This window comes from Haliotis asinina, chromosome 5, assembly GCF_037392515.1.
Source record: "Haliotis asinina isolate JCU_RB_2024 chromosome 5, JCU_Hal_asi_v2, whole genome shotgun sequence".
In the NCBI taxonomy this organism is placed as follows: Eukaryota; Metazoa; Mollusca; class Gastropoda; order Lepetellida; family Haliotidae; genus Haliotis; species Haliotis asinina.
The window spans coordinates 11,179,698-11,203,524 of NC_090284.1; the positions used below are offsets into that span (position 1 = coordinate 11,179,698).

Sequence of the window (23,827 nt, forward strand, 5' to 3'; positions counted from 1 at the left end):
CACTATCAGCAACATTACTAGTGTGTCTTTCGAGTACATTTCCTGTATCTATTAGCGCCAGAAGAAGGGTATAACTAAACTTACTGAGTTGAGAGTTCCAATATATTTTATGGCACTTTTTCGAACTACGTCTCTTCTGGACGCTGCTTTCGATTACCTTCCCTCAAAACAAATAAAATTTGACAGTCTTTCATACCACCCATTATTTGTGAATGCAAAAAATGTGTTGATTCATCTTCACATACCTGCTAGAATTATTCAGGCGCTTTACTTACGTGTTGAATCAGACCAGTTTTATTGTGCATGAGTGTAAACAGCATTCATTTTGTGTACATTTTGTGAATTGTATATACATTAATTTTGGGTCCTGTTTGAAGGGAAAAGAATTTCCTGATGGATTTCAAAATTATGAAGTGTCTTATCTTAAATTGTCACTTTTTGTTACTTGGTACACCGAGCTATGCGAGACGGGACCCAGTTTACTGCTGAAACACGCACTCCACAGTGCTACTTCGTTAGCGCATTACAACGGTACCGGGTTATGCTAAAACTGCACTGCGTCAAAATGGCAGCTAGAAAGGAAGAGAAAAACATATAGGTACATAGTATAGTTCAGGAATTACCAAGCTGAAAACATCACACGCCTCTCATGCTGATGCATGGCATAAAACTCTCTGTGTCTATATTTTTTGCATTCGGGTTTCATAAAACACAACTACCTCTTAGGCATAGAACTGGACAAGAGTGTCCACATCGTTTGATGTGGAACGAAGAATCAACTACTTTCGGAGTCTGGTTTCTCAAGGATAAAAAAAATCCCAAACGTTCCAGAGAAAAGGGGAGTTATATTTCACTGAGGTCACACAACGGTGATATGACTTAGCCACTTTCGCTTCTTGCAATATTTGACGGGTCCCGTTTCAGCAACATAACGTAAAGAGTGTGTTACGCGCTGAGGCGGAGTTCCTGACGCGTTTCACGAAATGTACGGAAGATGAGAGTCTGAGAGATGGTAGTGACTATCTATGTGTATGACTGTTTGTCTTTATAACAATTTCCATATTAACGTGTACACCATTACAGTATCAATATTAGCTTTGTTTAACACCCGCTTGTAGTTAATCAGAGAAATTACGCCATTTGTTGAGTCTGATAGGTCTATTTATGTGGGTTTCCCCATCGAAAGTTCTGTCAAGTTCAGAAAAAGAGTAGGTCGTTGTCATCATCCTGATTTTACACTACATCTGGTGATTTCTCTTTCAGATCAATCCATGAACATTGGGACAGAGAGCAGGATACTTACTGTTGTGAACGCCATGATACCATAGACATACATAGTTATTCGGTTATCAGGAAGGAAAGTAGAAATGGCTGACGCCAGTCAGAAACAGATGAGCTACAGGACGATGATTCTCAAACTGAGCAACATGATCAAGCCAGAGGAAGTCCAAGCGATGAAATTTTTGTGTAAAGATTTCATCAAAGCAGCTCAAAGAGACAAAATAAAAGATTTTCTGGAATTGATTACAATTTTGGAGGAAAGAAAAGAAATTTCTTCTGAAAAAACTAATTTTTTGCTCTTTTTGTTGGAAAATGCCACAAAGGGTCGAAGAGATGTGCTTGATGTAGTTCATGAGTACCAGCCACAGGATGAGTCTGTGGATGCCATTCCTGAATATCCTGCACAGAGTAAGCACTGACAATTCTTTTAATAACACTACAATTTTGTCAGCGCCACATGTATGTTGATGAGATACATAAATACTGAGCAGAGATGTTGAGAAGGAGCACTATATATATCCTTACAGCAGTTGTTATAGTAATAGGATAAATACATCTTTTATTGGTTAGATTAAGGCAAAGTTATTTGTGGTCAACCTCTTATAGTTTTCGTTTAATGTTAAATAGCTTCAGCATGCTGAGAAAGTGTAATCCCAAATAGATGATACAGCTTGAAACAGTAGTTATGGATGTAGTCCTGTGTCAACTGGTTCCACTAAATTGCCTTATCTGAGCAATTCCTTGTCGTTACCTATTCAAATGTAAAATGTTTAGCAGCAATGGAGACAGATAACAGATATAAGAGTCATTGTTACATAAACATTACCTGAGTGTGCCTTGTTGGCAGCCACAATCTTAACAAACAGCATGACTTTTGTGAAGCAGTATCTTTTACTATAACTGGCAGTTAAAAATACGTCTGATATTTATGCATACGTTATTTTCAAGTTATAGGTTACGATAAGTGTTCACTATACCCTAGATGCATCTGTGGCCCACCCAGGTCACTTTGTATCTCCCTTGGCTATGTCTGCATTCTAACAGTCACAGTAGCCAGCCAGCTAAGCCACTGTTGCATCTGAGCTTGCCATTGTTAACAGAGATAGCAGTCGCATCTGTTAAGGTTTGTTTGCAGTACAGCTCAGCTCAGAGGAAATCATACAGTCAAACTGACAGGTCCAAAACTTTAACAAAAATATATGCAGGAACTCCATTTAACCCTTTCAGACTACCTCTGCATCATTTGTGTTGCCAAGTTTAATCAGATAATCTAAAAAGTGAAAGTGAGTTATGATTGGTACACTCAACTTCCTAGCTTACACTCCTGATTTAAGAAAAAGGAAGCTAATAAATTCATTGGGCTGAGTCATACTCTCATAGATGTATCCAGGGTATAGTGGAGACTTATCGGAACGTATACTCTGGAGATATCAAGGACGATATTCATGGTGCCACACATAAAATAGAATGAAAGTTGCATGAAACTTACCAAATTCCCCAGGTAACAAATTAATGTAGGGATGGGGAAAATGCACAGAATTGTAGTTGCAAAGTTTGATGTTTTTTCTTTTGTTTTCAGGAGACTACACAAATCCAGGTGAGAGACTTAAGTTATATTTTTTTGAACAGTAAATATTCTGGATGAGTCATCCTTCAAAGATGTAAAATTTGCAAATGCATTTTGTGCAGTTGTGCAAAAAACTGTATTTTTTATGCATTAACAAACATAACCAGGAAAATTGAGTGACCCTGACCAATTATTTTCGATAACTGATTGGTTGTATTGAACCAATCATCAGTGAAATTATTTTAACCAGTCCCCAGTACTAATGTTCACCTAATTAACCTAAATAAATTTCTAACTTGGTCAGAATGTGTGCAACAAATCATTCCTATTGAATTCTAAGATTAGTTTCAGCCCTACCATTGTCTACAGGAGAGAAAGTTCCTTGTTTCTTGTTACTTTAAAGGTCACATGCAACGTAAAACATAACTAAACTTTGCACATTCTGATTCTGATAATGCACCTAATGAAACAAATCATCAAAAATACCAATTCAACCTATGAAGTTGAAAAAAAAAACGTGAGGAAAAAAAGCCTGCTAAATCGGAGTTCAGCACTGGGGCGAAAAAGTGGTTTCAACAGCAATGCTGTGGTGTGCTCATAACGCATGAGCAGTGAATAGGTTCGCAGAGTTTGAAACAGCATGCCTGCCTGGAGTATGAGATCGTGAGCAGTTGTCTAATCTTGGTTTTGTACACAAACAAGTAATTATTCTACTTGTTACATAAAAACAAAAACATGTCGATTGTGATGAGGAGACTTAGTCTGCTAATGACAATATGCAATGCACAGCATCAATCACACTGACCACATGCAATACCACATGCCATTAACACCTATCAGGCTTATAAACAAAGAGCCAGCTAAGCACACTGGCAAATGAACCAGTGGCCAATGTAAAAGCTTCGTTACACCTGAGTGCACACCCTCCGGCTCTGACTGGGTTCAGTATCGCAACTGCTTCATTTTGAGGGAGGTAAAGCCATATAAAGATATTGCACTTTTGATTTACGATGATACACTTATAGTTTTGTTTGTTTTTTCTTGATCAGCAGTGCATTTTATATATCGTGAATTGGAGAATTGAATTGTAATTATGTTTAACTTTTTGGTTGCATGTGACTTTAATTATGTCAATAATATCTCTCTGAACAATACAGTCATACAAATTACAATACATACGAGCATATGATACACAAAACCAATGTTTAACTGGTCCTAAGTCAAGTTTGTGTTCCAAGTCTCAACATGGATTGGTAAAGCTGCAGAGAATGAAGAAACTTTGGGAAAGTAAAATATTGTTGATTATTAGTGATGGACAGCATTTATGAAAGACGTACATCTACAGCAAATTATCATATGAAACACATTTGGTAGTAATGTAAGTTGACTGAAGACTAAGAATTTAGATATTAATTATGGTAATCTGATATTTCAGAACTGAGGCAGCCAATTGAACTCCTGAAGCGTAAACTTGGACGAGACTGGCGGTTCTTTGTAAGGAACTTAGGTGTGGATGATTTTGATATTGACAATCTTGGAGATGCATATCCGCGAGATGTGAAAGAACAGATCCACAGAGCTATAAAAATATATTTGAATGAAAAGAGGGAAAGGTCATCGAAACAGGACCTTATCGATGCCTGTAAAAAGGTCAAAAGAATGGATCTTGCAAGGAAACTGGAAGCTGATGATTATAACTGATTCCAAACTGTTTAAGTGATAAAAATGACCTCTAGCTTCTCATTTCTCTTACAGTGGCATGGAATGGGATTTTAAAAAATTCTTTTTATTATTCCCCAAAAGTGTAGTGTTCACTTCGTTGGAACATATGAAGTAAAGTTGTTAAGTGAACAAGTGGTAACTCATTTACAGCTTTCATGCATTCTTACAGATTAATCTGATTCCTGCATCTTGATAAATGAAGTGACTGGCAAACAAGGATAAGTTGAACACTGACTTGACAAATGACCCGTTGTAGCATGTAAGAGTGCTGCCCACTGATGCTTACCATGGTGAGCGAATGGGCCCCAGGTTGTCTGTTATCAAGTGTAGTGCCATGGGTGAAGGGCATGGCCTCGGTGAGGAGAGAGATACACCAGCAGCATTGATAGCCTTTAACGATGACAGTTTTGTAGATGTACATTCATTCTCCAGTACTCAATAACACTGTGTGCCACTTAAAAGGTCTGAGAATGTGTTATTTGCTCACCTAATTTGACAAGTATATTTCTCTCGAAATATATATATCTCTGTATCCAAATATTACCGACTTGCTACACCAATCACATGAGAGTCTTATGAGCAAGGCATGTGCAGGTATGCGCAGAATTAATTTCATCGTGATGCAATGCTCATGCACTTGCTGACATCTGCTCTACCTTTCTCAAACCAAATGGGTTTGCACATTGCCATGCACTGTCTACTTCTTGTAATGTAAATGGTCCAACTAATCCTTTTTTGCCAGTAAATAGTAGTTCTGAATGTAAACAATAGGGCCCATGTCCTTGTATTGTGTATATCTGTTTACACCAAGCTATTTCTGAACATAGGACATATACTGCAGATCTATAGCTTCTGAAGCAAGAATGGAAGGAAATAAAACTGAATCTAACTGAATAATTTTGAAAGACATTCCCAAGTTGCACATTTAGATTGAAGATCAAAGTTCATGCAAGGATCACCTGATGCGACATTGTGTGACAGGGTTGTCAGATTGTTGCCAGTATTCAAAATACATGCCTGCCCGGCCACCTGGGACAAGTTATTATCAAGATGGACTGCAAGATGCTCATATTTACCTGACCAAAGGTTACAATTTAGACATGTTTATGACGATATTCACAATATTTCAAGACAATAAGTCACTATTAGTTCACACGTAAAAATATATGATGAATTCCAACTGGATGATGAACTAAATAGTTTATCACTTGTCCAACCTGAATTATTTGCAGCAGGTAAGTTTTGGTCAGGGCTAGAAAGTGTACATCTAACCAGCCCTATAGTCTGGCTGAATTTTTTGTGAGTTACCCTGTTGTCACACCCTGTTGTATCCTTTCAGGAAAAAAATGGTTCTAATATGTTTATGGTGTAACTTCATTTATTGTGATACAGAGTATATCTCAAAAGAGTCTCTGTATGAATATCATTTGTTTATTTCTCACAAAGACAAACATGCTTTTGGGGGGGATCTGATTATAATCTTTTTAATGTTATCTTTCATTTAGTTTGTTACTTACATATTTATGATGTACATGTATTATAATGACAATAATTAGTTCAGAATTAGCTGTACAGTTTGTGAGGACACAGTTGCTGGGATTATCACCTTTTTGGAAGAACTGTAAATTTTGACAGCAGATTGATTTTGAAGTTGGCGAATCTGCTTTTGTAGTAACGTCAGGTCATAGGAAGCCAGTCAGCAATCATGCCTTTACAAAGTTAACACATGAACAGGCTATGAAGATTTCTTACAATACCACAATTGTTCAGACTGGTTATAAGTACTTTAAAAACCCCATAATCTGTGTGATAGTACACACTATTTAAGTTTGTGAGATGTTGGATGACCTCATGGGAGTACAATTTTCAAAGGGTAGGGGACAGTGTGTTCAAGAATATACAATTAAAGATTTTGAAAAATCGTTTGACTGTTTGACTTTTTTACAACTATCCAATCAGATGTATGGCAACTTATCTTTACATGTATTAGCAGTAAAATGGTTTAGAACACAAGATTTGCTCAAGCAGTAGTTTAGTATTTGTTGGAAGTCGAGTTATGGTGTATTATCCTCTTAATAATGACCATGAACTGTCACTAACGCGATACTAACATGATGGGGGCAAGGTTTCAGATACTCTTCAAGAAAAGAAAGAAACTTGACAGAAACAGTTTGAATTTTCGGAAAATATTTTACACAAACCAGTCCTGCTGAATCCCAACATGTGGAAGCACAGTGGCTGACGACAAAACTTTTAAAAAAGAGAAATGTTGAACAAAAATTTTTTTAAAGTTACACTTGTGTTTGTAGTGAATCGCTAAAATGCTCCCAAAATGAAATGCACGCGAAACATGAAATTGTGTATCACCCCATTCTGAAGCTGTTGACATTTCAAAAGCCATATCAGTGGTACTCCACATGCATTGTTTTAAGCTACAATAGACGACAAAAGAATACCAAGACAGACTGACGTTTAACAACACAGTGACGTCAACTATTTGCAAGGAGGGGCATCGCAGCATGAGGTGGTAAGGTACTTTGGACCCAGTACACTACTGGGAGTGTTAGTGACAGACCCAGGTGAAGTCAACCTGTAATTTCTACCGCTGCCAAGCATTGCAGTATCCAGTTGAGACATCTTTGTCCACACACAGCACCAAATCTCCGGACAGCGCACAGTTGGCTACAGGAAGTCCGATTTTTTGCCAGAAGACCAGTTTGATGTAACGTTTGACACAATGTCAACAGGGATCATGCCAGCATAACAATGCAGGGTAGAATAGACCTTCAGCAACCCATGTTTGCCATAAAAAGGAGACTAGGCAACAAGTATGAGGCGACTAACATGATCGGGTGGTCAGGTTCACTGACTGGGTTGACACATCATCGGTTCCCAGTTGCGCAGATCAATGCACATGCTGTTGATCACCGAATTGTCAGGTCCAGACTTGATTACTTAAAGACTGCTGCCATAGATCTGGAATATTGCTGAGAGCTGCATAACATCTAAACTCACTATTAGCAACCCATTTTGGAATCAGAGTTGGTTAAAGCATGTCATTGTTATGCATATATATTATGCTTGAGTATGCTAGTCACTGGAGTGTCTGGTCCAGATATGATTCTTTACTGACTGCCATCACATAGCAGGAACATTGCTGTTTAACACACAAAATTTGAAGCGCGAGTTCACATGCTTTGCGCTGATTTTGTGTGTGTGCGTGTGTCTGTGCGTGTGTGAGAGAGAGAGAATAAATAGTAGTTGCCATTCAGCAACATCTACTTCTGTGATATACTTCAAGTGACATGATTTGGATTCAATACCAGTTACATGTGGAAGAAAAGCCAGTTGCGCAAATCTTGCTATTGGTCATGATACCCATTTAGGGAATCACCCGTGTCTTCAGTGTGATGAGCAAACGTGTCAACCAATAGTTTAGAGCATCGCCCAATTTTTTTCCCCCAATGATTGAACAAAGCTGGCGTGATTAACACCTTGTTAAACAATATGTCTTATCACACTATGAACTTAACATGGGAGGGCAGTAACATAGTTCCAGTGAGTGAGTTTAGTTTTACACTGCCCACAGCAATATTCCAGCTACATGGTGGCGGTCTGAAAATAGTTGATTCTGGACCAGACAATCCAGTGATCAACAACATGAGCATTGATCTTCACAACTGGGAACCGATGACGTCTGACCACCCAATCCCGTTTGTCGCCTTTTATGGCAACACTGGTTCCAGACACGTGTTTCACACATGCCATCTTACAATTACAACAATCACCAGGAGATTCATTTGACAATTTATTCATACATTTCTTTACATTTTTTTCTCTATTGTCAAGAAGGAAAGCTAAATTGGGCATTGCAGGAAAAGACACAAGCACAATCAATCATCCATTCATTGCTATCGTGAGGACGAGCACAAGGCTGAGACAGCCAACCAGCGAGAGGCCACAATACAGCCAGATAAAGCAGGTTCCCCTTGCCGTATAATCAACGTTGATGGATATTATCTTGTTTAATCTGAACTGCAGAAGGGTAGTCCTCCACACAGCCAGGGGGACAATGTTGTAGTCACATGTCGGCCTGCTGACTCCACTGACTCCAGTTATTCTGGAAACAGAAGAAACCTTGTCACGTTCAGATTTATCAGTTCTTTTTGTAACTTGATGTTAAGGACATTTGCCATTGCTGATCCTTCCTTCATCAGTGGATTTTCATGCGATTTCAACACATTATTCCATTATCATAAAGGTGTGGAAATGAACAACACACACTGTTCCAAAGAGAGAAACAGAACCTCAGACTTAGGTCTGTGAGTTTTTAGAGATAAACAAAGGTTTGATCACTTTCCCTGGATCTGGTATGAATCTGTGAAGTTGAAGTTACAACGCAGACATAGGGATGTGACAGCCGTCATGTACATGGAACTTTCAACTCAACAACAATATAAGTTATGCTGGCCATTATTACACCAGTCATCAACAAATAACACTAGTTTAAAGCTTGTTCTTCAAATTTAACAGAATTGTGATGCTAAATCCCTCAACTATTTCATATACAATCATTTTATCAGTTTCATTTTCACATGACAAAAATTACGTTTCAAAAAACTATGCAACATTGGCAAAGCACTGTGTGTAAAACAGCTAGAATGAAAACTACAATAAGTAGAACTACAGTAGATCACCAGTTCGTAGACATACAAGATGGGTGACTGATTGCCTCTATGTATGGTGGTGTTCACCCACCCCATTCTCTACAGGTTCGGAGAGCGGGGTCTTCATTCCGCCAGGCCACATGGTGGGCACGCCATCTCCACTCATGCGAGGGTTGTACATTGGGGGGATAGGGAAGTTAGTAGGTACACCATTGGGAAACATTGCCATCATCATCTGGGGGTTCTGAATACAGGGAAAAAAAGATGATCTTAAATTTCTAGTTCATCAGTCACATATGTTTCTTTATGATAGTGAGTTTGTTATTACACCACTTTTAGCAACATTCCAGCAATATCACAGCAGGGGAACACCAGAAATGGGCGTCACACATTTTGTACCCATGTTGACAATTGAACTGGAGTCCTTTAACCACTAGGCTATGCCTTCACCCCTTTTCCTTTATAGTAAAGAAGCAATTTCATCAATAAAATTACAAATAAGGTCTAGATTTTAAACCAATTTGAAATTTCACATGAAAGTCAGTGGGCCTCAGAAATAACCTGTGTTAATAGTTAAACTTTCTGGTAGAAACTAGATTCATGTACTACAAGAAGAAACACTAAGGATGTCATCACTAGAATTAATACATATCAATCTCTGTAAAATACTTGCTACAGAGCTATAAATGGATAGGATCATGCACCAAGCCCTTCAGTCTTATTTACAATGACTGTAATGATGTATCATCAGTTTAAATGTTTCAACACAAACACACTATACATTTCACTGGATGCTTTTGAAGTACAAAACAAGTTCGACAATACTTAATAATTTACATAAGGACCAGTTAACTGTTTTCCAGCTTTTGAAAACAAACATACATGTCTTCAGTTTGCTATTTCATGTTGCCTTCTGTTTCATTATCAGAAGAGACATTTGTTGGATTTTGTATAATGTTTTGAGCCATCAGTCAAATGGTCCGTCTACAAAATTCTTTTTAAGTCATTAACAAACTTATTTCCAAATAAGGCTGGTTTTGAAAGATTGAGGTCACGCTGAAGAATGATAGCACAAAATACCCACCACAAAATTTTGTTCCACTGCTGCCTCTATTGAGAGGCCTTCAGGAAACGAGCTGGGATCTTGAGTTGGCTCTGCTGAGGAACCATCTCCTTCCCGAGTGTAAGCCATGTTTCCCCCCGTTATCACAGATGATGTCCTCACAGAGGCTTGCATGGATGCACTGGTCATCATGGGTGAAGTGCTTGGTGCCCAGTCAGAGTTCAGCTCTGAAAAACAAACATAGGTCAAGTTGCATATGCATGCTCTGTAAAATTATCGAATGCTTTAACCAATTCAAGTTTTCTTTTTTATGCAGTGTCATTTCACTTCATGTTGTCACACCATACTGGCTGACTCACAACCAGTCCCAATACTCACCAGATATTGCAGAGTTGAGGCCCCAGAGCTTGCTAAAGTCCCCGACAGGTCCAATATTCCCAGGACCTGCACCAGGAGCTTTGCGATGACTCCGTTCTCCCCCAATAGGTCGTGGCACCCTCCGGTCATCCATACTGTTCTTCACAGTGTCTGGTAGCGGTGGGGTGCCTATTGGCATGGGTGAAGTACCTCGAGGGGGACCAATAGGACCAGGGGAACCACTCTCTACTGGAAGTTAGAAAATGTACAAAAGTTTTACTTTCATGGTGTCTAAAACTAAATCTGGTAATACTTACAGAGGTGCATCCACAAAAAGTATTGAATGACACTATTATCAATATGTCATATCTTATCAGTCATATCACTGTGGTAGGGCACAAGAAATGGGTTTTACTGTACTGAATGAGGTAGCTATGGCAAACTGATCTGGATTTACTTGTTTGCACATCACAGGAACATTTGCACAAACAAAGGTGCACAAACATACTCCACTGCCACAAAAATCCTTACAAACTTAATAGAGAGTGAAGAAACAATTTCCATGAACTTTAAGACCATAAATGTGAAAGCACTGAGTCTATCAATTACCTTGAGACATGCCAGCCATAGATGGAGCACTGTTTGGGCGAGCATGTGGTGGCATTGGGGAGAGGGTGCGAGATATCATCTGGGGCAGGAACCCTGGATTCTGTCCATTCGGACCTGGAGGACCAACTGGTTGATTCTGACCCCCTCCTTGAGACATTTGGTTTCCCATCTGACCAAGCTGGTTGTTGCCCATCTGACCACCGAGATGATCTCTGCCTATCTGGCTTGGAATCTGGTTTGGCATTTGGTTATTCATTTGATTGGACATGGGGTTGGGCATCTGGCTATTCATCTGATTTCCCATAGGGTTGGGTATCTGGTTACCAACTGAGCTGAGTTGCTGCAGCATCTGGAGCTCGTTCGGGATGGGGAAGTTGCCTTGAGGCATGTTGGAGAAGTTAAGCAACTGCTGGGCATTGAGGAGCTGTTGGTGGAGAGCCTGCAGTGCACTTGGTGGCAGTGGATGAAGTTCCTGGCCGATGCCACCTGGCAGGCCATTTACCATCTGGTTCATGTTGGTGGAGGAGATTTGGAAATCAGGAGCATTAGGGTTCAAAGTGCTCTTAATCTCAGGGAGTGTCATTGGCTGATTTGGCATACTGTATTCTTCCTTTTGACTAGAGAGAGAAGAGATAGAATGTTGACTGGAGTCAAGGGGTGTGCCTGTCTGGCTGCGAGGAGAGAGTCCACTTGGTGTGGAGGTGCTAGACCGAGGGGACATCCCTGAAGGTGGCATGTTTCCTCGGAAACCTGGTGCTCGTGTCATATCAAGTTCGCCCATGCCTCCTTGCATTGCTTGAACTGGAAGGTGAAAATTTTTAAAACCTGGATTCTTGCTTTGTTCCATATCTTGACGAAACTGAGGAGAACCTGTTCTGCCTGGTTTATATCCTGGAGCCTTTGCCTGTAGGCTGGGGTCAACTTTGTGACTCTCGCCACTGAGAGCAGAGGCAACATTGACATTAGACAGAGGACTCGAAAGTGTAGATACCACTCCTGCAGCAGCTACACTGGCAAAGTTCATCTTATCAGTACTATCATCCTTCTTGCCCAGGATCTGGGCACCATAATTACTGAATAAATTGTTGAAAGGCAAGTATTCTCCAGGGGTGGAGGACCCTGGGGAAGGTGTAGCCTGCTGCCCAACATTAGGTACATTATTTCCAGTCCCATGGCTTGCAACAATTGGCAGAGGTTGGGGGTCTGGTTTTGGTTGAGCCTGTCGAGTGAGAAGTTTAACAGGACCAGTAACAGGCTTCGGAGCAGATTTGGTGATGACCTGATCTCTGTTGTCGGGCCTTCCACGAGTGGAATTAGCACTTGACGGAACAACTTTAACTGCTGTGGAGGAGGAGCTGTAGGAGACTGTGGAGGAGTTGGTGAAAGTGACCACTGGAGATGTCGAACTCCTCCTGTCTGACGGGAACAGCTGACGAGAAGCAGTTTTCTCCACGCTGTGATGGTTTGGTGCAGGAGACCCAGAGTGACTGGAGGAAATCTGTTTTTGAGGGCTGCGTCTTGGGGATGAGGGAACAGGTTGGGTAGTTCCAGAGCCCTGCCACACCATAGATTGTGACATTGATGACTTCCCAGATGAGCTGTTATTGCCCGGACCAGATGAAGACTGACGAGTGCTGGAGGACTTGGTACTGTTGGCAGGGGACTTGGTCGACAAACTACCTGAACCAGACGATGTGGAACTAGCAGAATTTGACAAATTTGCAGCATTAAATGTTCCTATGGCAAAGTCAGCAATGGTGACTGTTGACGGAGCTTTAGGCTTATTTTTTGCCAGTATTTCTGTTAGTTCTTTGTCTGGATCCTGCACTAAGGCCATGATCAGAGCATTAGCTTGACGAGTTGCCTCTGCAGACCCCCTGTGCAAAGAAAAGAAAATGGATTAGAGTCTTACTTGAATACAGCATGTTTGTGCTATATAGCTCTATAAGTATGCAGGCTACAGCACTTCTTGCAAAAGTAATAACATTACAGGAACAGACTCATTCTAGACCTATGATATTTCACCACTGTGACAAAATCAGGCCACACACAATATTACAAGATGGATGTCACAAAAACAAACTAAAAAGAGTTAAGGAAAATCTTAATCTTAAAATCTTGTATTTTTTTTAAACAGTATGCAAGAATAACATCATTACGAACGGAAAAACTTCATGGACAAACAGTACAAATATTCAGTCATCAATATCCCCTCTCAAAATGTTCTGTTCCTCTTTTGACAAATATTCATTCATCCTACGAATAACAAGACTCAAACATAATTTTCTGAATAAAATTGATGTTTTACATTTATCATGACTCATGCTTACTCGCCTATTCTCCTTCCTCTATGAGAAGATAGTGAAACACTTGAAATTCCTTATAGTTCCCTTCTTTAGAAGTGGACGTACAATCACACTCACCCACAGGAAGCCTCTCTGTTTCCCGCCACATTGGTTACATAATCAGCCCTGTTTGTCACTCCCTCTTAAGTCCATAAGCCTGACACGAAAATCGCTGGGAATCGAATGTGTCTGAGTGCGCAGTTGGGAGGGATTGACGTCATGAGTCAGGATAAGTATAAAATATCAATTTTATTTAGAAAATCACATATTTTCCCTTATCTTGACTCATGCTTATTTGCTTACAGACTCCAATGGAATCGGTGTTGGGTCAGACCACAATGGATTCATTTGCTGCCATATGAGCATGTCCAGTACTCTCCCACCTTTGGGAACTATAACGGTGGTAATATGGTCCTCTTCTTCCAATATTCATCCATGAAACAGGGGAATAACATCCAGTCGAACTTCTCTTTTTGTGAAGTGATCGTTGACTGGAATGTGATGATATATATACCAGCTAGCATCTTGCTAGTGTCTCATGCAACTGTATGTCAAGATTCGTGTCAAGACAAGTTGTGACCCCTCACATGTACAAGTATCTTCATTGCGAGTAGCAGGTCATAATCATTCCTGTCAATCTGTTCAAGACATGCGCATGGACTCTTACCCATTTCACCCTTCAGAGCATGTTGGTCTCAACAAGTCAGATGATAAAGAGCATGATTTTAGATATACTAGTTTCTTCCTCCAACTTCCTTTATGAAAGTACCTATAGTACCTATAGTTACCTATTACATAATGTGGAACAAATGCCAAGTTAGATCGTATATTCCAAGGACATAACAAAACTGCTGTTTCGTGAAATGGGTCCAGTAAAAATATATCGTATCATTGAAGGTGAAAATAAACAAACTTGAAAATGAAAATATATATATGTACGGGAAACTTTGCAATAAAAAATCACTACCTGTTATCAAAGACGTATATTCACGCGAATATACGTCTTTCTTGTAATTCAACTAAGCCGAAAATAGCGATCAGCTGTGCACAGATGTTTTGGTCTAATGTACTGGTGATTCAGGTAAAAACGATCCGATAATATTACATCAAAGAACTTCTATTCCATTATCAGAATATTTTACATATTAAGCTGTTATTGTAACAGATTATTTTAGTTTGCTATCTGGCTAGTATATAATGCAAGTTTTCTGCAAACATTTTTAACATAACAATGAACACAGGCCGTTACTTGACTTGATACAATTTACGTAGGAAACAGTTTGACAAGTCACCACTGACTTCCCGCGATACTTGCAACTTCGATTGTAAAAAACAAAATTTTGCCTGGAATCTGTTGGTGACTGCTAAGAATAATGTGAAATTGGTGCTATCGGGGTAGGTGCGAAAAACGGACCCTCACGAATAGGTAATAAATAAAATTGGGATTGAATTTAATCAAATAAAACATGGTTTCTGACACCATACATCCTGGGATGACTGTGTCTTACCGCGCTAAAGCGCAGTGTGTTGCATCACAGCAAACATTGAAAGTACTTGTCATAACTCGACTGATAGCATGCCTTGTCTTTCATAAGTTACGGCTAAGATGTTGATACAATTATTATTGAGAAAACCCTGCATGTTTTAAGCATGTGATACACAATGGATATGTCCGATAAACACTGTCAGTTGCCAACAGCACTGAATTTCAATAGTTTACGTAAGTTATAAGAGCGCAGCAACGGATTTGTTGATGAGCTATTTTCGATTTCGTGAAGGGGTGTGATCGCAGTACAACCTTTTCATGGGAGCCACGGATTACCCTGTGGTTTAACCGAATCCGCGGTATCGTGAAGCTCATTATTGCCAGGGATGACTGTATCTTCATCATGAGTTGTGTCCCTTCTTCATGTACAAGTAACTCCTTTACAAGTACAGCATAATCATCACTCTTGATAACAAGCGTCATAGAAGATGACATATCCCTTGGCAACCACATATTTGAAAGTACAAAACATCTGACAGTTACTTGAAGTTTTTTAGACTAACTCCGAATTGTTTCAATGGGAACCAGGAAAAATAAAAACAACAAAAAACTGTAAATAGCAAATGGCACCACTTCAAGATCTGTTTCATATATCTGCCAAGATCTAATGAAAGATATGAAGAACGTTTTGAGTTCTGCTCCTGAAACGAAGCCCTTCCCTACCTTTTTTGAGACTAAGTTCGAATTGTTTCCATGGAAACCCAGAAAACGATAAGTTACAAATATCTGTAAATAGCAAAATGCTATCTTGGGTCTGCCAGATATTAAGAAGTTTTTTTCAGCTATGCTCGGGAAACGAAACACACCTCTCACTTTTGAGATAAAGTTGAAAAATTTCCATTGAAATCGAGAAAATAATAAATCACAAAAACCAAAATAGCCAAAAGGCACCACTTTAGGATATATCTACCAAGTTTTGAAAAAACTACTGAATGGTTTTAGAGTTGTGCTCTAGAAACGAAGCCCACCTCTCCCATTAGATTAAGACCAAAATGTTTACACAGGAAAACAAAAAATATTAAGAATGCCAAAATCTGTAAATAGCAAAAGGCATAACCATAGGTTCATTTTCTGACATGTACTGATTTTTGCCTATAAATATTGAACAGATTTTGAGTTATGCTAAGGAAAGAAACTGGCTACAGACCATTGGACGGACATACAACTCAAGGCGTTGACTATTTCCCCCCCTGCATTACATGCCTAGGGGATAAATGTGTAAATTCATCCACCATTTTATATCATAATGACAATTAATACAGACCAAAGCTGTATACCGCTAAATTTTGTGTAAAGGACCAAATTATAAAAGGATATTCAATGCCATATGCAGACTCAAGTTGACTCGAACCGTCTCACTGGGCGAGGGGGGAGGAGAGAGTTGCAAACAGGGACGGTCATGCGACCGCTGTGGCGGGAAATGGGGAGGCTTCCTGTGATTGAACTTCTGTTTCTTAAGAAGGGAACTTCAGGGCTTTCAAGTGTTCCACTATCTTAGCATAGAGGGAGGAGATAAGCAAATGAGCATGAGTCAGGATAAGGAAAAATATGTTAAATGAGCAAACATGTTCTCATAGCGGATAGCATGCACCGAGTCAAGAAACGCATGACATGGGCCATAACTCTGTAAACAATTGTAACACGATTTCTGTTTTCCAACTCCATCAAGGTATTCATTCAACCACATTTTCTGAGAAAATCTATCCTTAATCAGGATACACTGTACTAAGTCAAGAAACACATGACAAGGTCTGTAACTCTCAAACAAATTCTAACATATTTTCTAAATCTATCAAGGCATTAATGTCCTGACGACACATAAAAAAATTTAATTTCCCTATCTATTATGGTTTTGCAGGAAATCTGTACCTATCATCTGTGACAGACAGGAGCTCAAACCAATATCACACTCCCACCTCATGTACTGATGTAGATCTGTTTGTAAAGAAGAAAAATTAGCTAACAAAATGCAGTTGTTTAGGAACAAAAAGCATCAATGACTTACTTGATTGTTATAACTCTTTCCCCGGAGCCTTTAGGCTTCTCCACCTCTACGTGGGCTCCGGACACCTCCCGGATCGCATTGATGTTGCAACCACCTCGGCCTATCACACGACTGATGGCATTGGAAGGAACTGACACCTTCTTGGATCTGAAATGGGTAACAAACTGGTGATGCATATATATATATATGAACTAAATTCTGAATCAATACAACTTGCACAAACATGATTGTCTAATCTATAGTTAGACAGTCATAGGACATGCATTCCCATTGATCTGATATTTAAATGTATGATTACATACGTTTATAGGTTTGATTTATCTGTGTATTGTATACTGTTTATCCAAAAGCAGGAAACCTTACAGTCAAAACAATATTTATAGCAACAGTGTCTGTTCTTGTCTTGTAGTCAAAAAAATAAAAAAATAAATAAATAACTTCTAGCAATTTAAATGATAAACGTAATGTCTAAAACTTACTTTCTCATGACCTCCTTCCAGCCCTCCTCCTTCTTCTGTCCCCGCTTGGGACTTGCAATGACAGGTGTAGATTTCAAGGACAAGGTGTTGGGGGACATGTCTGCTGCTGAGGGCTTCTCATGGTGGTGACCAAGGTTTTCCTTGCTTGTCAGAGGAGATGGCTGTTGCCTGAAATTATCCACACTCATATCAAACACACAGATATACTTCCAGTCTCTCAGTCCTTAAGGACTTGCTACTGTGGTTGTGAGTGAGAAATGTTTACTACTCTGTTGGAACCCTTGTGCACAAGTCAACTCCAGAAACACATTGAAACTTGGGAACTTGGGCATATCAAGTATCCAAACCATGAGAATAGTTTTCTGGCATACACAAATGATACAACTGGCACATACACCCACAGTTGTTTTTTTCAGATTAGGTGACTTGCCCACAGGTACCTGTCAAATGTTTTCCATTACGTTGCAGTATTGTGAATGAGCGAGCGGCTGCGTCATCAATATAATCCTATATCCCAGTTACATGTGTTGGAGATGGGTAAATAAGTGGCATAGTGCATATATGCACCCTCAGTAGGTTACACACTGTACAGAAAACAACCCCTGCCCAATGATTTGATTACATACACCTAATATATGGATGGACACCATAAAAGACATTAAGAAAGAAGTACTTACACATTGTTCTTTGTCTTAGTCAGTTTTTCAATCTCCTTTTCAGATATCTTTGGCACAGACCCGAAATCATCCAGATCCCCTATCCCTGGTGAGTGAACTGCAAAATGTGGAAATGTGGATACTGAAACCAGATATTCTTCACACTGATTACACATGACTTTTCATATCTAAAGAGCATAAGACACAGGGGAAACACAACAAACAATGAATATCTATTTCAGCAGAAGTTATAATCTACCAATCCGTTAACATTATTTTAACAAGGAAAGAAAAACAGAAACTTAATGTTAAACAGTTTTTAAAAAATATCAACAGAAATTTTCACCCTGAAAAAAGAGAGAGTGAGTGAGTTTTTGTCACACTCAGTAATATTCCAGCTATACAGCGGTGGTCTGTAAATTATTGAGTCTGGACCTGGCTATTCCGTGATCAACAGCATGAGCATCGATCTACACAACTGGGAACCAATGACATGTTTCAACCAAGTCAGCAAGCCTGACCACCCGAATAGTCACCTATTTCGTGAAAAAAGAGAAAGGGTACTAACATTGCAATGAACCTGCTGACTTTATCACCAGATCCTGGTTGTTGTTGTTATTCTTCTTCCTCCGTCCCTCTCTATCCCGATCTCTATCTCGGTGGTGCCCAGCATGTGCCTGCCTTCCCAATGTTATGTTCACTCGGCTTGTAGTGGTCGTAACAGTGGTAGTCATAATGCTGGTAACCAGACATGCAATGGTAGGGGTGACAATAGGAACTCGTGGTTCAGCTGACTCAGGTGGAGTCTCTCTCTCACGCTCTTGACGACTCTTGTTGCGCTTGTTCTTGCGGGACTCCATTGTGCTGGAGCTTGGGACCAGAGTTCCGTTTTTGCGACTGTTCTTGGGTTCTGTGTTTGATGTCAGTGTTGTTCCTGTGACAAAACATAAAATATTGCACTGACCAATTCCACATCTACATTAAAAGCATCATTGTATAAACTGAACCTAGGAAATCTAGCACAAGCATAATCCAAGGAGATACCCATTCTTCAGCCATAAAATGGCTTACTGTTATGAATGCAATGGGTAATAATTATGATAGTAGTATTTCTAAAATAAGTATAAAAATCAGGCAAAATTATGCAAATTTAAGTCAAATATATACACACGCACAAAAGTTAAGCACCACTCACTATTTTTGTGCTACTTTGGATGCTCAATTGTAACTAGATCTATGCCTGTCATTGACATCATTGGTTTGATTATGTTTGGCAACTAAATGGGTGATGATGCTGTGAAGACAACCCATTTGCCTTGCAATGGCCCTGCATGACATGTCAGCATTTTTCATGCCTTTCACCTGCCATCTCTCAGCGGTAGTTAACATTCTCCTCACCATGAACTGATTTTCTAACTCTAAAGTGAAAAAAGAATCTCACTACAGACCAGTGAAACTAAGTGTGTGAAACTTGATTTTCAAGATTCAGACGGTAGGGAAATGGAGTTGAACATGCAGAATGTTGTCCTTGTCATATCTTGACAACCTTAGGTTCAAGAATCTATGGAAGGCTATTTCAGTCATAAACATTTATAGTTTGTATTTCTGATCTTCAGTGGTGAAATCAAGACACTATGAAAATAGTGGTGCTTAACTTTTCTGCATGTGTATAATTTCAAAGATTGCCCAAAGTGCTATGTTACAGAGTCAGTTTCCTTACCGATAGTGGAGGTTGTTGTTGCTGATGGTGGTTCCAAGGGTATCTCTTCTTCCTCTTCTTCTTCCTTCTCCAGAGGAATCTCCTCAGTCTCCACACTCTCGGGTTCTGGGGAGGAGTTCTTACTGCTGCAAAATAGAGTATTATTTTAATATTCCAGGGGTTGCTTATGGAAATCTGCTTCATCGATTCTGACATATTAATTAACCATTCTAAGATCTGTTTAAATGTGGTTTTTGTGTGCCCATCCATGTAATGGCAAAACCTTTCTGAAAAATGGTGCCGATAAAATATAACAAAGACTACATTCCATAAGTATTTTAACTCTTCATCAGTCTAATATGGCCTTTATTATCTTCTTAACAAACCTGGAGTCCTTTTCCTTGTCCTTTTCCATTTTCTCTTTCCTTTTCTTTCTTCTGCGTTCTCGTTTCTTGGCTGCCTGAGCTTTTTTGTTCTCTTCCACCTGCCTCTCCTTGTCAATCTCTTCCAGTAAGATGGTTGCGTTCTTGTTGGCCTCTGCTGCCTGACGGTCTTTTGCATTCACAATGATCTCCATACACTGTTGACACTTCTTCTGCAGCTCCTTGGAGTAAAAAACACATGTCTCTAACACAATAGTAACAGAAACCTTCTCATGCATTTCCTAGTAATGTGTTTCAGATCATCATCTGCTGTATCACTATTGCCTACAATTTACCTGGCTCCATAAAAATCAACCTTCCACATGGCAAGCATAACTGTCTATCCTCATTCCAGCTGCTCCAAATAGAAATGTTTACAAGGTACCGGAGTACTGAACTATTCTGAACTATTCGAGTGAGTTGGATTTACATAACTTTCGGCAATATTTTAGTAGGTGACACCATAAAAGCATGGTAGGTATGTTTGGACTAAGAGAGTGAGTGAGTAGGCGAGCGAGAGGGCTAGTTTACACTGCTTTTAACAATATTCCAGCAATGTTCCAGCAGGGGACACCAGAAATGGGCCTCATATACTATATCCATGTGGGCAATCGAACATGGGTTTTCAGCATGACAAGCGAACATACTGACCACTAGGCTACCCCATCGGCCTGTTTGGATTAAGCCAGGGCTTTCGCCATTATGTTTAAATAAAATAACCACAAGGCTACTGATCCAGCCTGAGCTCCATTACACAAAATAATCTTAGCTGTGAATGTAAATGTAAAAACTCGTGTATTTAAATTTAAAGATGTAAATGTGTGAAACATGGGAATAGCATTAACCTTGGTACTGCAACAGTATTCTGTGTAAGAGGACCTATTTTAAATACTTTTAGATAAATACACTCACATCAAGGTTTGAAATCTGTACACTCTAAAGTCTGTGTCATTCCCTATCATCCTTACCTTATCCGTGACTGTAGCGATGTAGCGCTGTAGTTCCTGGTCAGAGGGAAACTGACTGACATGCTTCACCATCCACTTCACCACTTTGATGTGGCCTTTTCGAAATGCAGCCATTAAGCAAGATACCTTGCGATTGTCCTGACTGTCAATATCAGCTGCCGATGTCACCAACAACTGTACCACATCCAGATGACCCCCTGTAGGAAGAATGAATGAATTGCTGGTTGTTTTCAAGTGTTACTGGGACTAGACTATAAACTGACTTCCACTTAATGGGACTAGACTATCATGTGACAAACACTGTATGCATGGGTTTGTGTAATTAGGATATGATAGTATGTATCTACCAGAATACTGAGCTGGATCATTCTGGTTGATTATTTGCCACTCTTGACAAGCGTGGGTTACTGACCCGAAATTTCAAAAGCCAGAGAATGGACAAAGTCAAGTTTTTGGCTCCATGAATAACACAATATTATGTAATTTGCTTACAATATTTTTCACCAGCTTTAGCACCAATTATCATAAGCAGCTTCAAGAACCACCTGTCCTTACCATTGCAAGCCAACCACAGAGGTGAGTTTCCCTTCTTGTTCTTGACATCAACAGCCGCACCCCTGTGCAGAAGCAGTTCCACAAACCGGTAGTGCCCCTTGTCAGCTGCAATGGTGAGGGCGGTATCTCTAGAAGAGGGTACAGGTGGGGCGTTGACATCAGCTCCTCTCTCTAGCAGGACTCTCCCAACCTCCACATAGCCACCAGACGCAGCCTCCATCAGTGGTGTCAGACCAGTCTGGAATATCACAAACAGGAATTAAAACTAACCAACAGGGAATTGTTACAAATATTAAACATCATGTTACTCGTTGATGATATCTACCATTCAACTTCTAATTAGGCATCTGTATAGCTAATGTAAATTAAGTGTATAAAAAAGCGCTTGGAATCTACTTAAAACAAGTATCTCACCTTAGCCCTGTGCTCAATGTTAGCTTTTCTGTCAACAAGCAAGCTGACAACCTCATGTCTTCCCTGAAAGCATGCCAGTGTCAATGCTGTGTTTCTATTCGTCTCAATCTGCAATGGAAAAAACAAGTAATCTTCAAGTTGAAACTCCATTTTTGTTAGTAGACACAACTTGAGACAAAATACTGGTTAAAAAATCCCAGTACAAAGGGTCTGTGAAGGACACAGGTTATTCTGATTAAGGTGTTTCACTACTGCCAGTACCTGAGCGTTGATGTCGCTGCCCATATCCAGCAACAACTTGACTGCAGCTGTGTGCCCATTCATGGCTGCCAACATTAAGGGAGAAATGCCCAGTTTGCTCCCAGTTCTGCAAAGAATATGTGGATTTTACAAAGTATAAAGGAATACAATCCAAATCACTGAAGTCTCTGTATGTTAACAATACATAATTTACACCTTCATTTACAGTTATATCAAATATCTCTAGGAAGTTCATTTTGTGTAAATGTTTGAAGTCATCATATTTCTTTGCATAATAATAACATCACCGCTAGCTCAACCCTTTTCTCACTGATACTAAGGTTATCATCTAGAATCCACATACCTTGAGTTTATTTCTGCCCCGTGAGACAGGAGGAGCTTGATGATGTTAACATAGCCTCCAGATGCAGCCAGGCTGAGTGGAGTGTAGTCTGACACATTACGATGCTCCTTGTTGGCTCCTCGGGCTAACAGCAACTCCACAACCTGGAGACAAGGTTTACCATATATTTCCAAATATTGCCTTGCAACAGTCTCTGTGTGGTATTTGTAAAATCCCACACTAGATTTGATTCTGTTGAGTACGAATGCTCTTGATAACTGTTGGATACACAATGTTTCAAACTGCACCATTTTCTGGAACAGTTATTGGTCCAATATATCACTAACATTTCTTTTTTTAATTTGGTAATGATTAGTATAATATGCTGTCAAAAAATGAAAGTAAAAGGATCATCGTCATGTCGTAAAGTTCATATGTCAACATTTATCGGGTCTATATATGGTAACACCACCAACAGAAGCAGCAAACATTAATGTAACCCATTAGTTTCAAGCTCTGCCTAACGTGAAGACGTTACCTCATATCTGCCTCCTGAGCAGGCAAGGGAAAGGGGCGTGTCCTTTGTTCTCTCTGACTGAGCCTCGATGTCAGCACCATGGTCCAGCAGGATCTCTACCACATCCACATGACCAGCAGTGGCAGCCAGGATCAGAGGGGTGAACCCTGCCACATAGGAACATCAGTCAAAACACAATAGACAAATAACTATTGCTATACAAATACAGGGGAGTATCTTCGTGATGAAAATAAAACCCATGATGGCCAACGAACAGGAGTCATTAGAACATTGCAAATCACCCTTGCAACCACTAAGTCGAAACGACGAACAACTGACAATTACCTAAAGTATGACTTGATTTTTCAAGTC

General features: G+C 39.7%; 2 protein-coding genes across 10 annotated transcripts in view; one reads left to right on the top strand and one right to left on the bottom strand.

Annotated features, from left to right (window-relative positions):
- The first annotated feature begins 910 nt into the window (after positions 1–910).
- On the top strand, positions 911–6,492 carry LOC137284325 (FAS-associated death domain protein-like). 3 transcript variants are annotated; one of them, XM_067816092.1, is made up of 4 exons: positions 911–1,029; positions 1,264–1,689; positions 2,861–2,878; positions 4,284–6,492. In XM_067816092.1, exons 2-4 carry the CDS (start codon positions 1,368–1,370, stop codon positions 4,547–4,549), a joined length of 606 nt encoding a protein of 201 aa, XP_067672193.1. In that variant the 5' UTR covers positions 911–1,029; positions 1,264–1,367; the 3' UTR covers positions 4,550–6,492. The 3 variants fall into 3 exon arrangements, with proteins under 3 accessions (XP_067672193.1, XP_067672194.1, XP_067672195.1); XM_067816093.1 differs by having other exon boundaries at positions 918–1,012; XM_067816094.1 differs by having other exon boundaries at positions 929–985.
- A 1,873-nt stretch (positions 6,493–8,365) lies between these two features.
- Positions 8,366–23,827, bottom strand: part of LOC137285025 (ankyrin repeat domain-containing protein 17-like) — a 40,435-nt gene continuing 24,973 nt past the window's right edge. For 6 of the 7 annotated variants that reach the window (XM_067817198.1, XM_067817197.1, XM_067817196.1 and 3 more), the window contains exons 19-35: positions 23,477–23,622; positions 22,960–23,102; positions 22,617–22,722; positions 22,356–22,463; positions 21,942–22,179; positions 21,387–21,583; positions 20,383–20,600; positions 20,018–20,142; positions 18,866–19,231; positions 18,319–18,415; positions 17,642–17,809; positions 17,163–17,309; positions 11,267–13,143; positions 10,679–10,906; positions 10,322–10,527; positions 9,329–9,481; positions 8,366–8,690 (exon numbers count right to left, since the gene is read on the bottom strand). In XM_067817198.1, coding sequence (XP_067673299.1) covers positions 8,652–8,690; positions 9,329–9,481; positions 10,322–10,527; positions 10,679–10,906; positions 11,267–13,143; positions 17,163–17,309; positions 17,642–17,809; positions 18,319–18,415; positions 18,866–19,231; positions 20,018–20,142; positions 20,383–20,600; positions 21,387–21,583; positions 21,942–22,179; positions 22,356–22,463; positions 22,617–22,722; positions 22,960–23,102; positions 23,477–23,622 — 4,562 coding nt within the window. In that variant the 3' untranslated portion in view covers positions 8,366–8,651. Of the gene's footprint in view, positions 8,691–9,283; positions 9,482–10,321; positions 10,528–10,678; positions 10,907–11,266; positions 13,144–17,162; positions 17,310–17,641; positions 17,810–18,318; positions 18,416–18,865; positions 19,232–20,017; positions 20,143–20,382; positions 20,601–21,386; positions 21,584–21,941; positions 22,180–22,355; positions 22,464–22,616; positions 22,723–22,959; positions 23,103–23,476; positions 23,623–23,827 lie in introns of all 7 variants that reach the window. The other variant, XM_067817194.1, reaches the window with a different exon arrangement.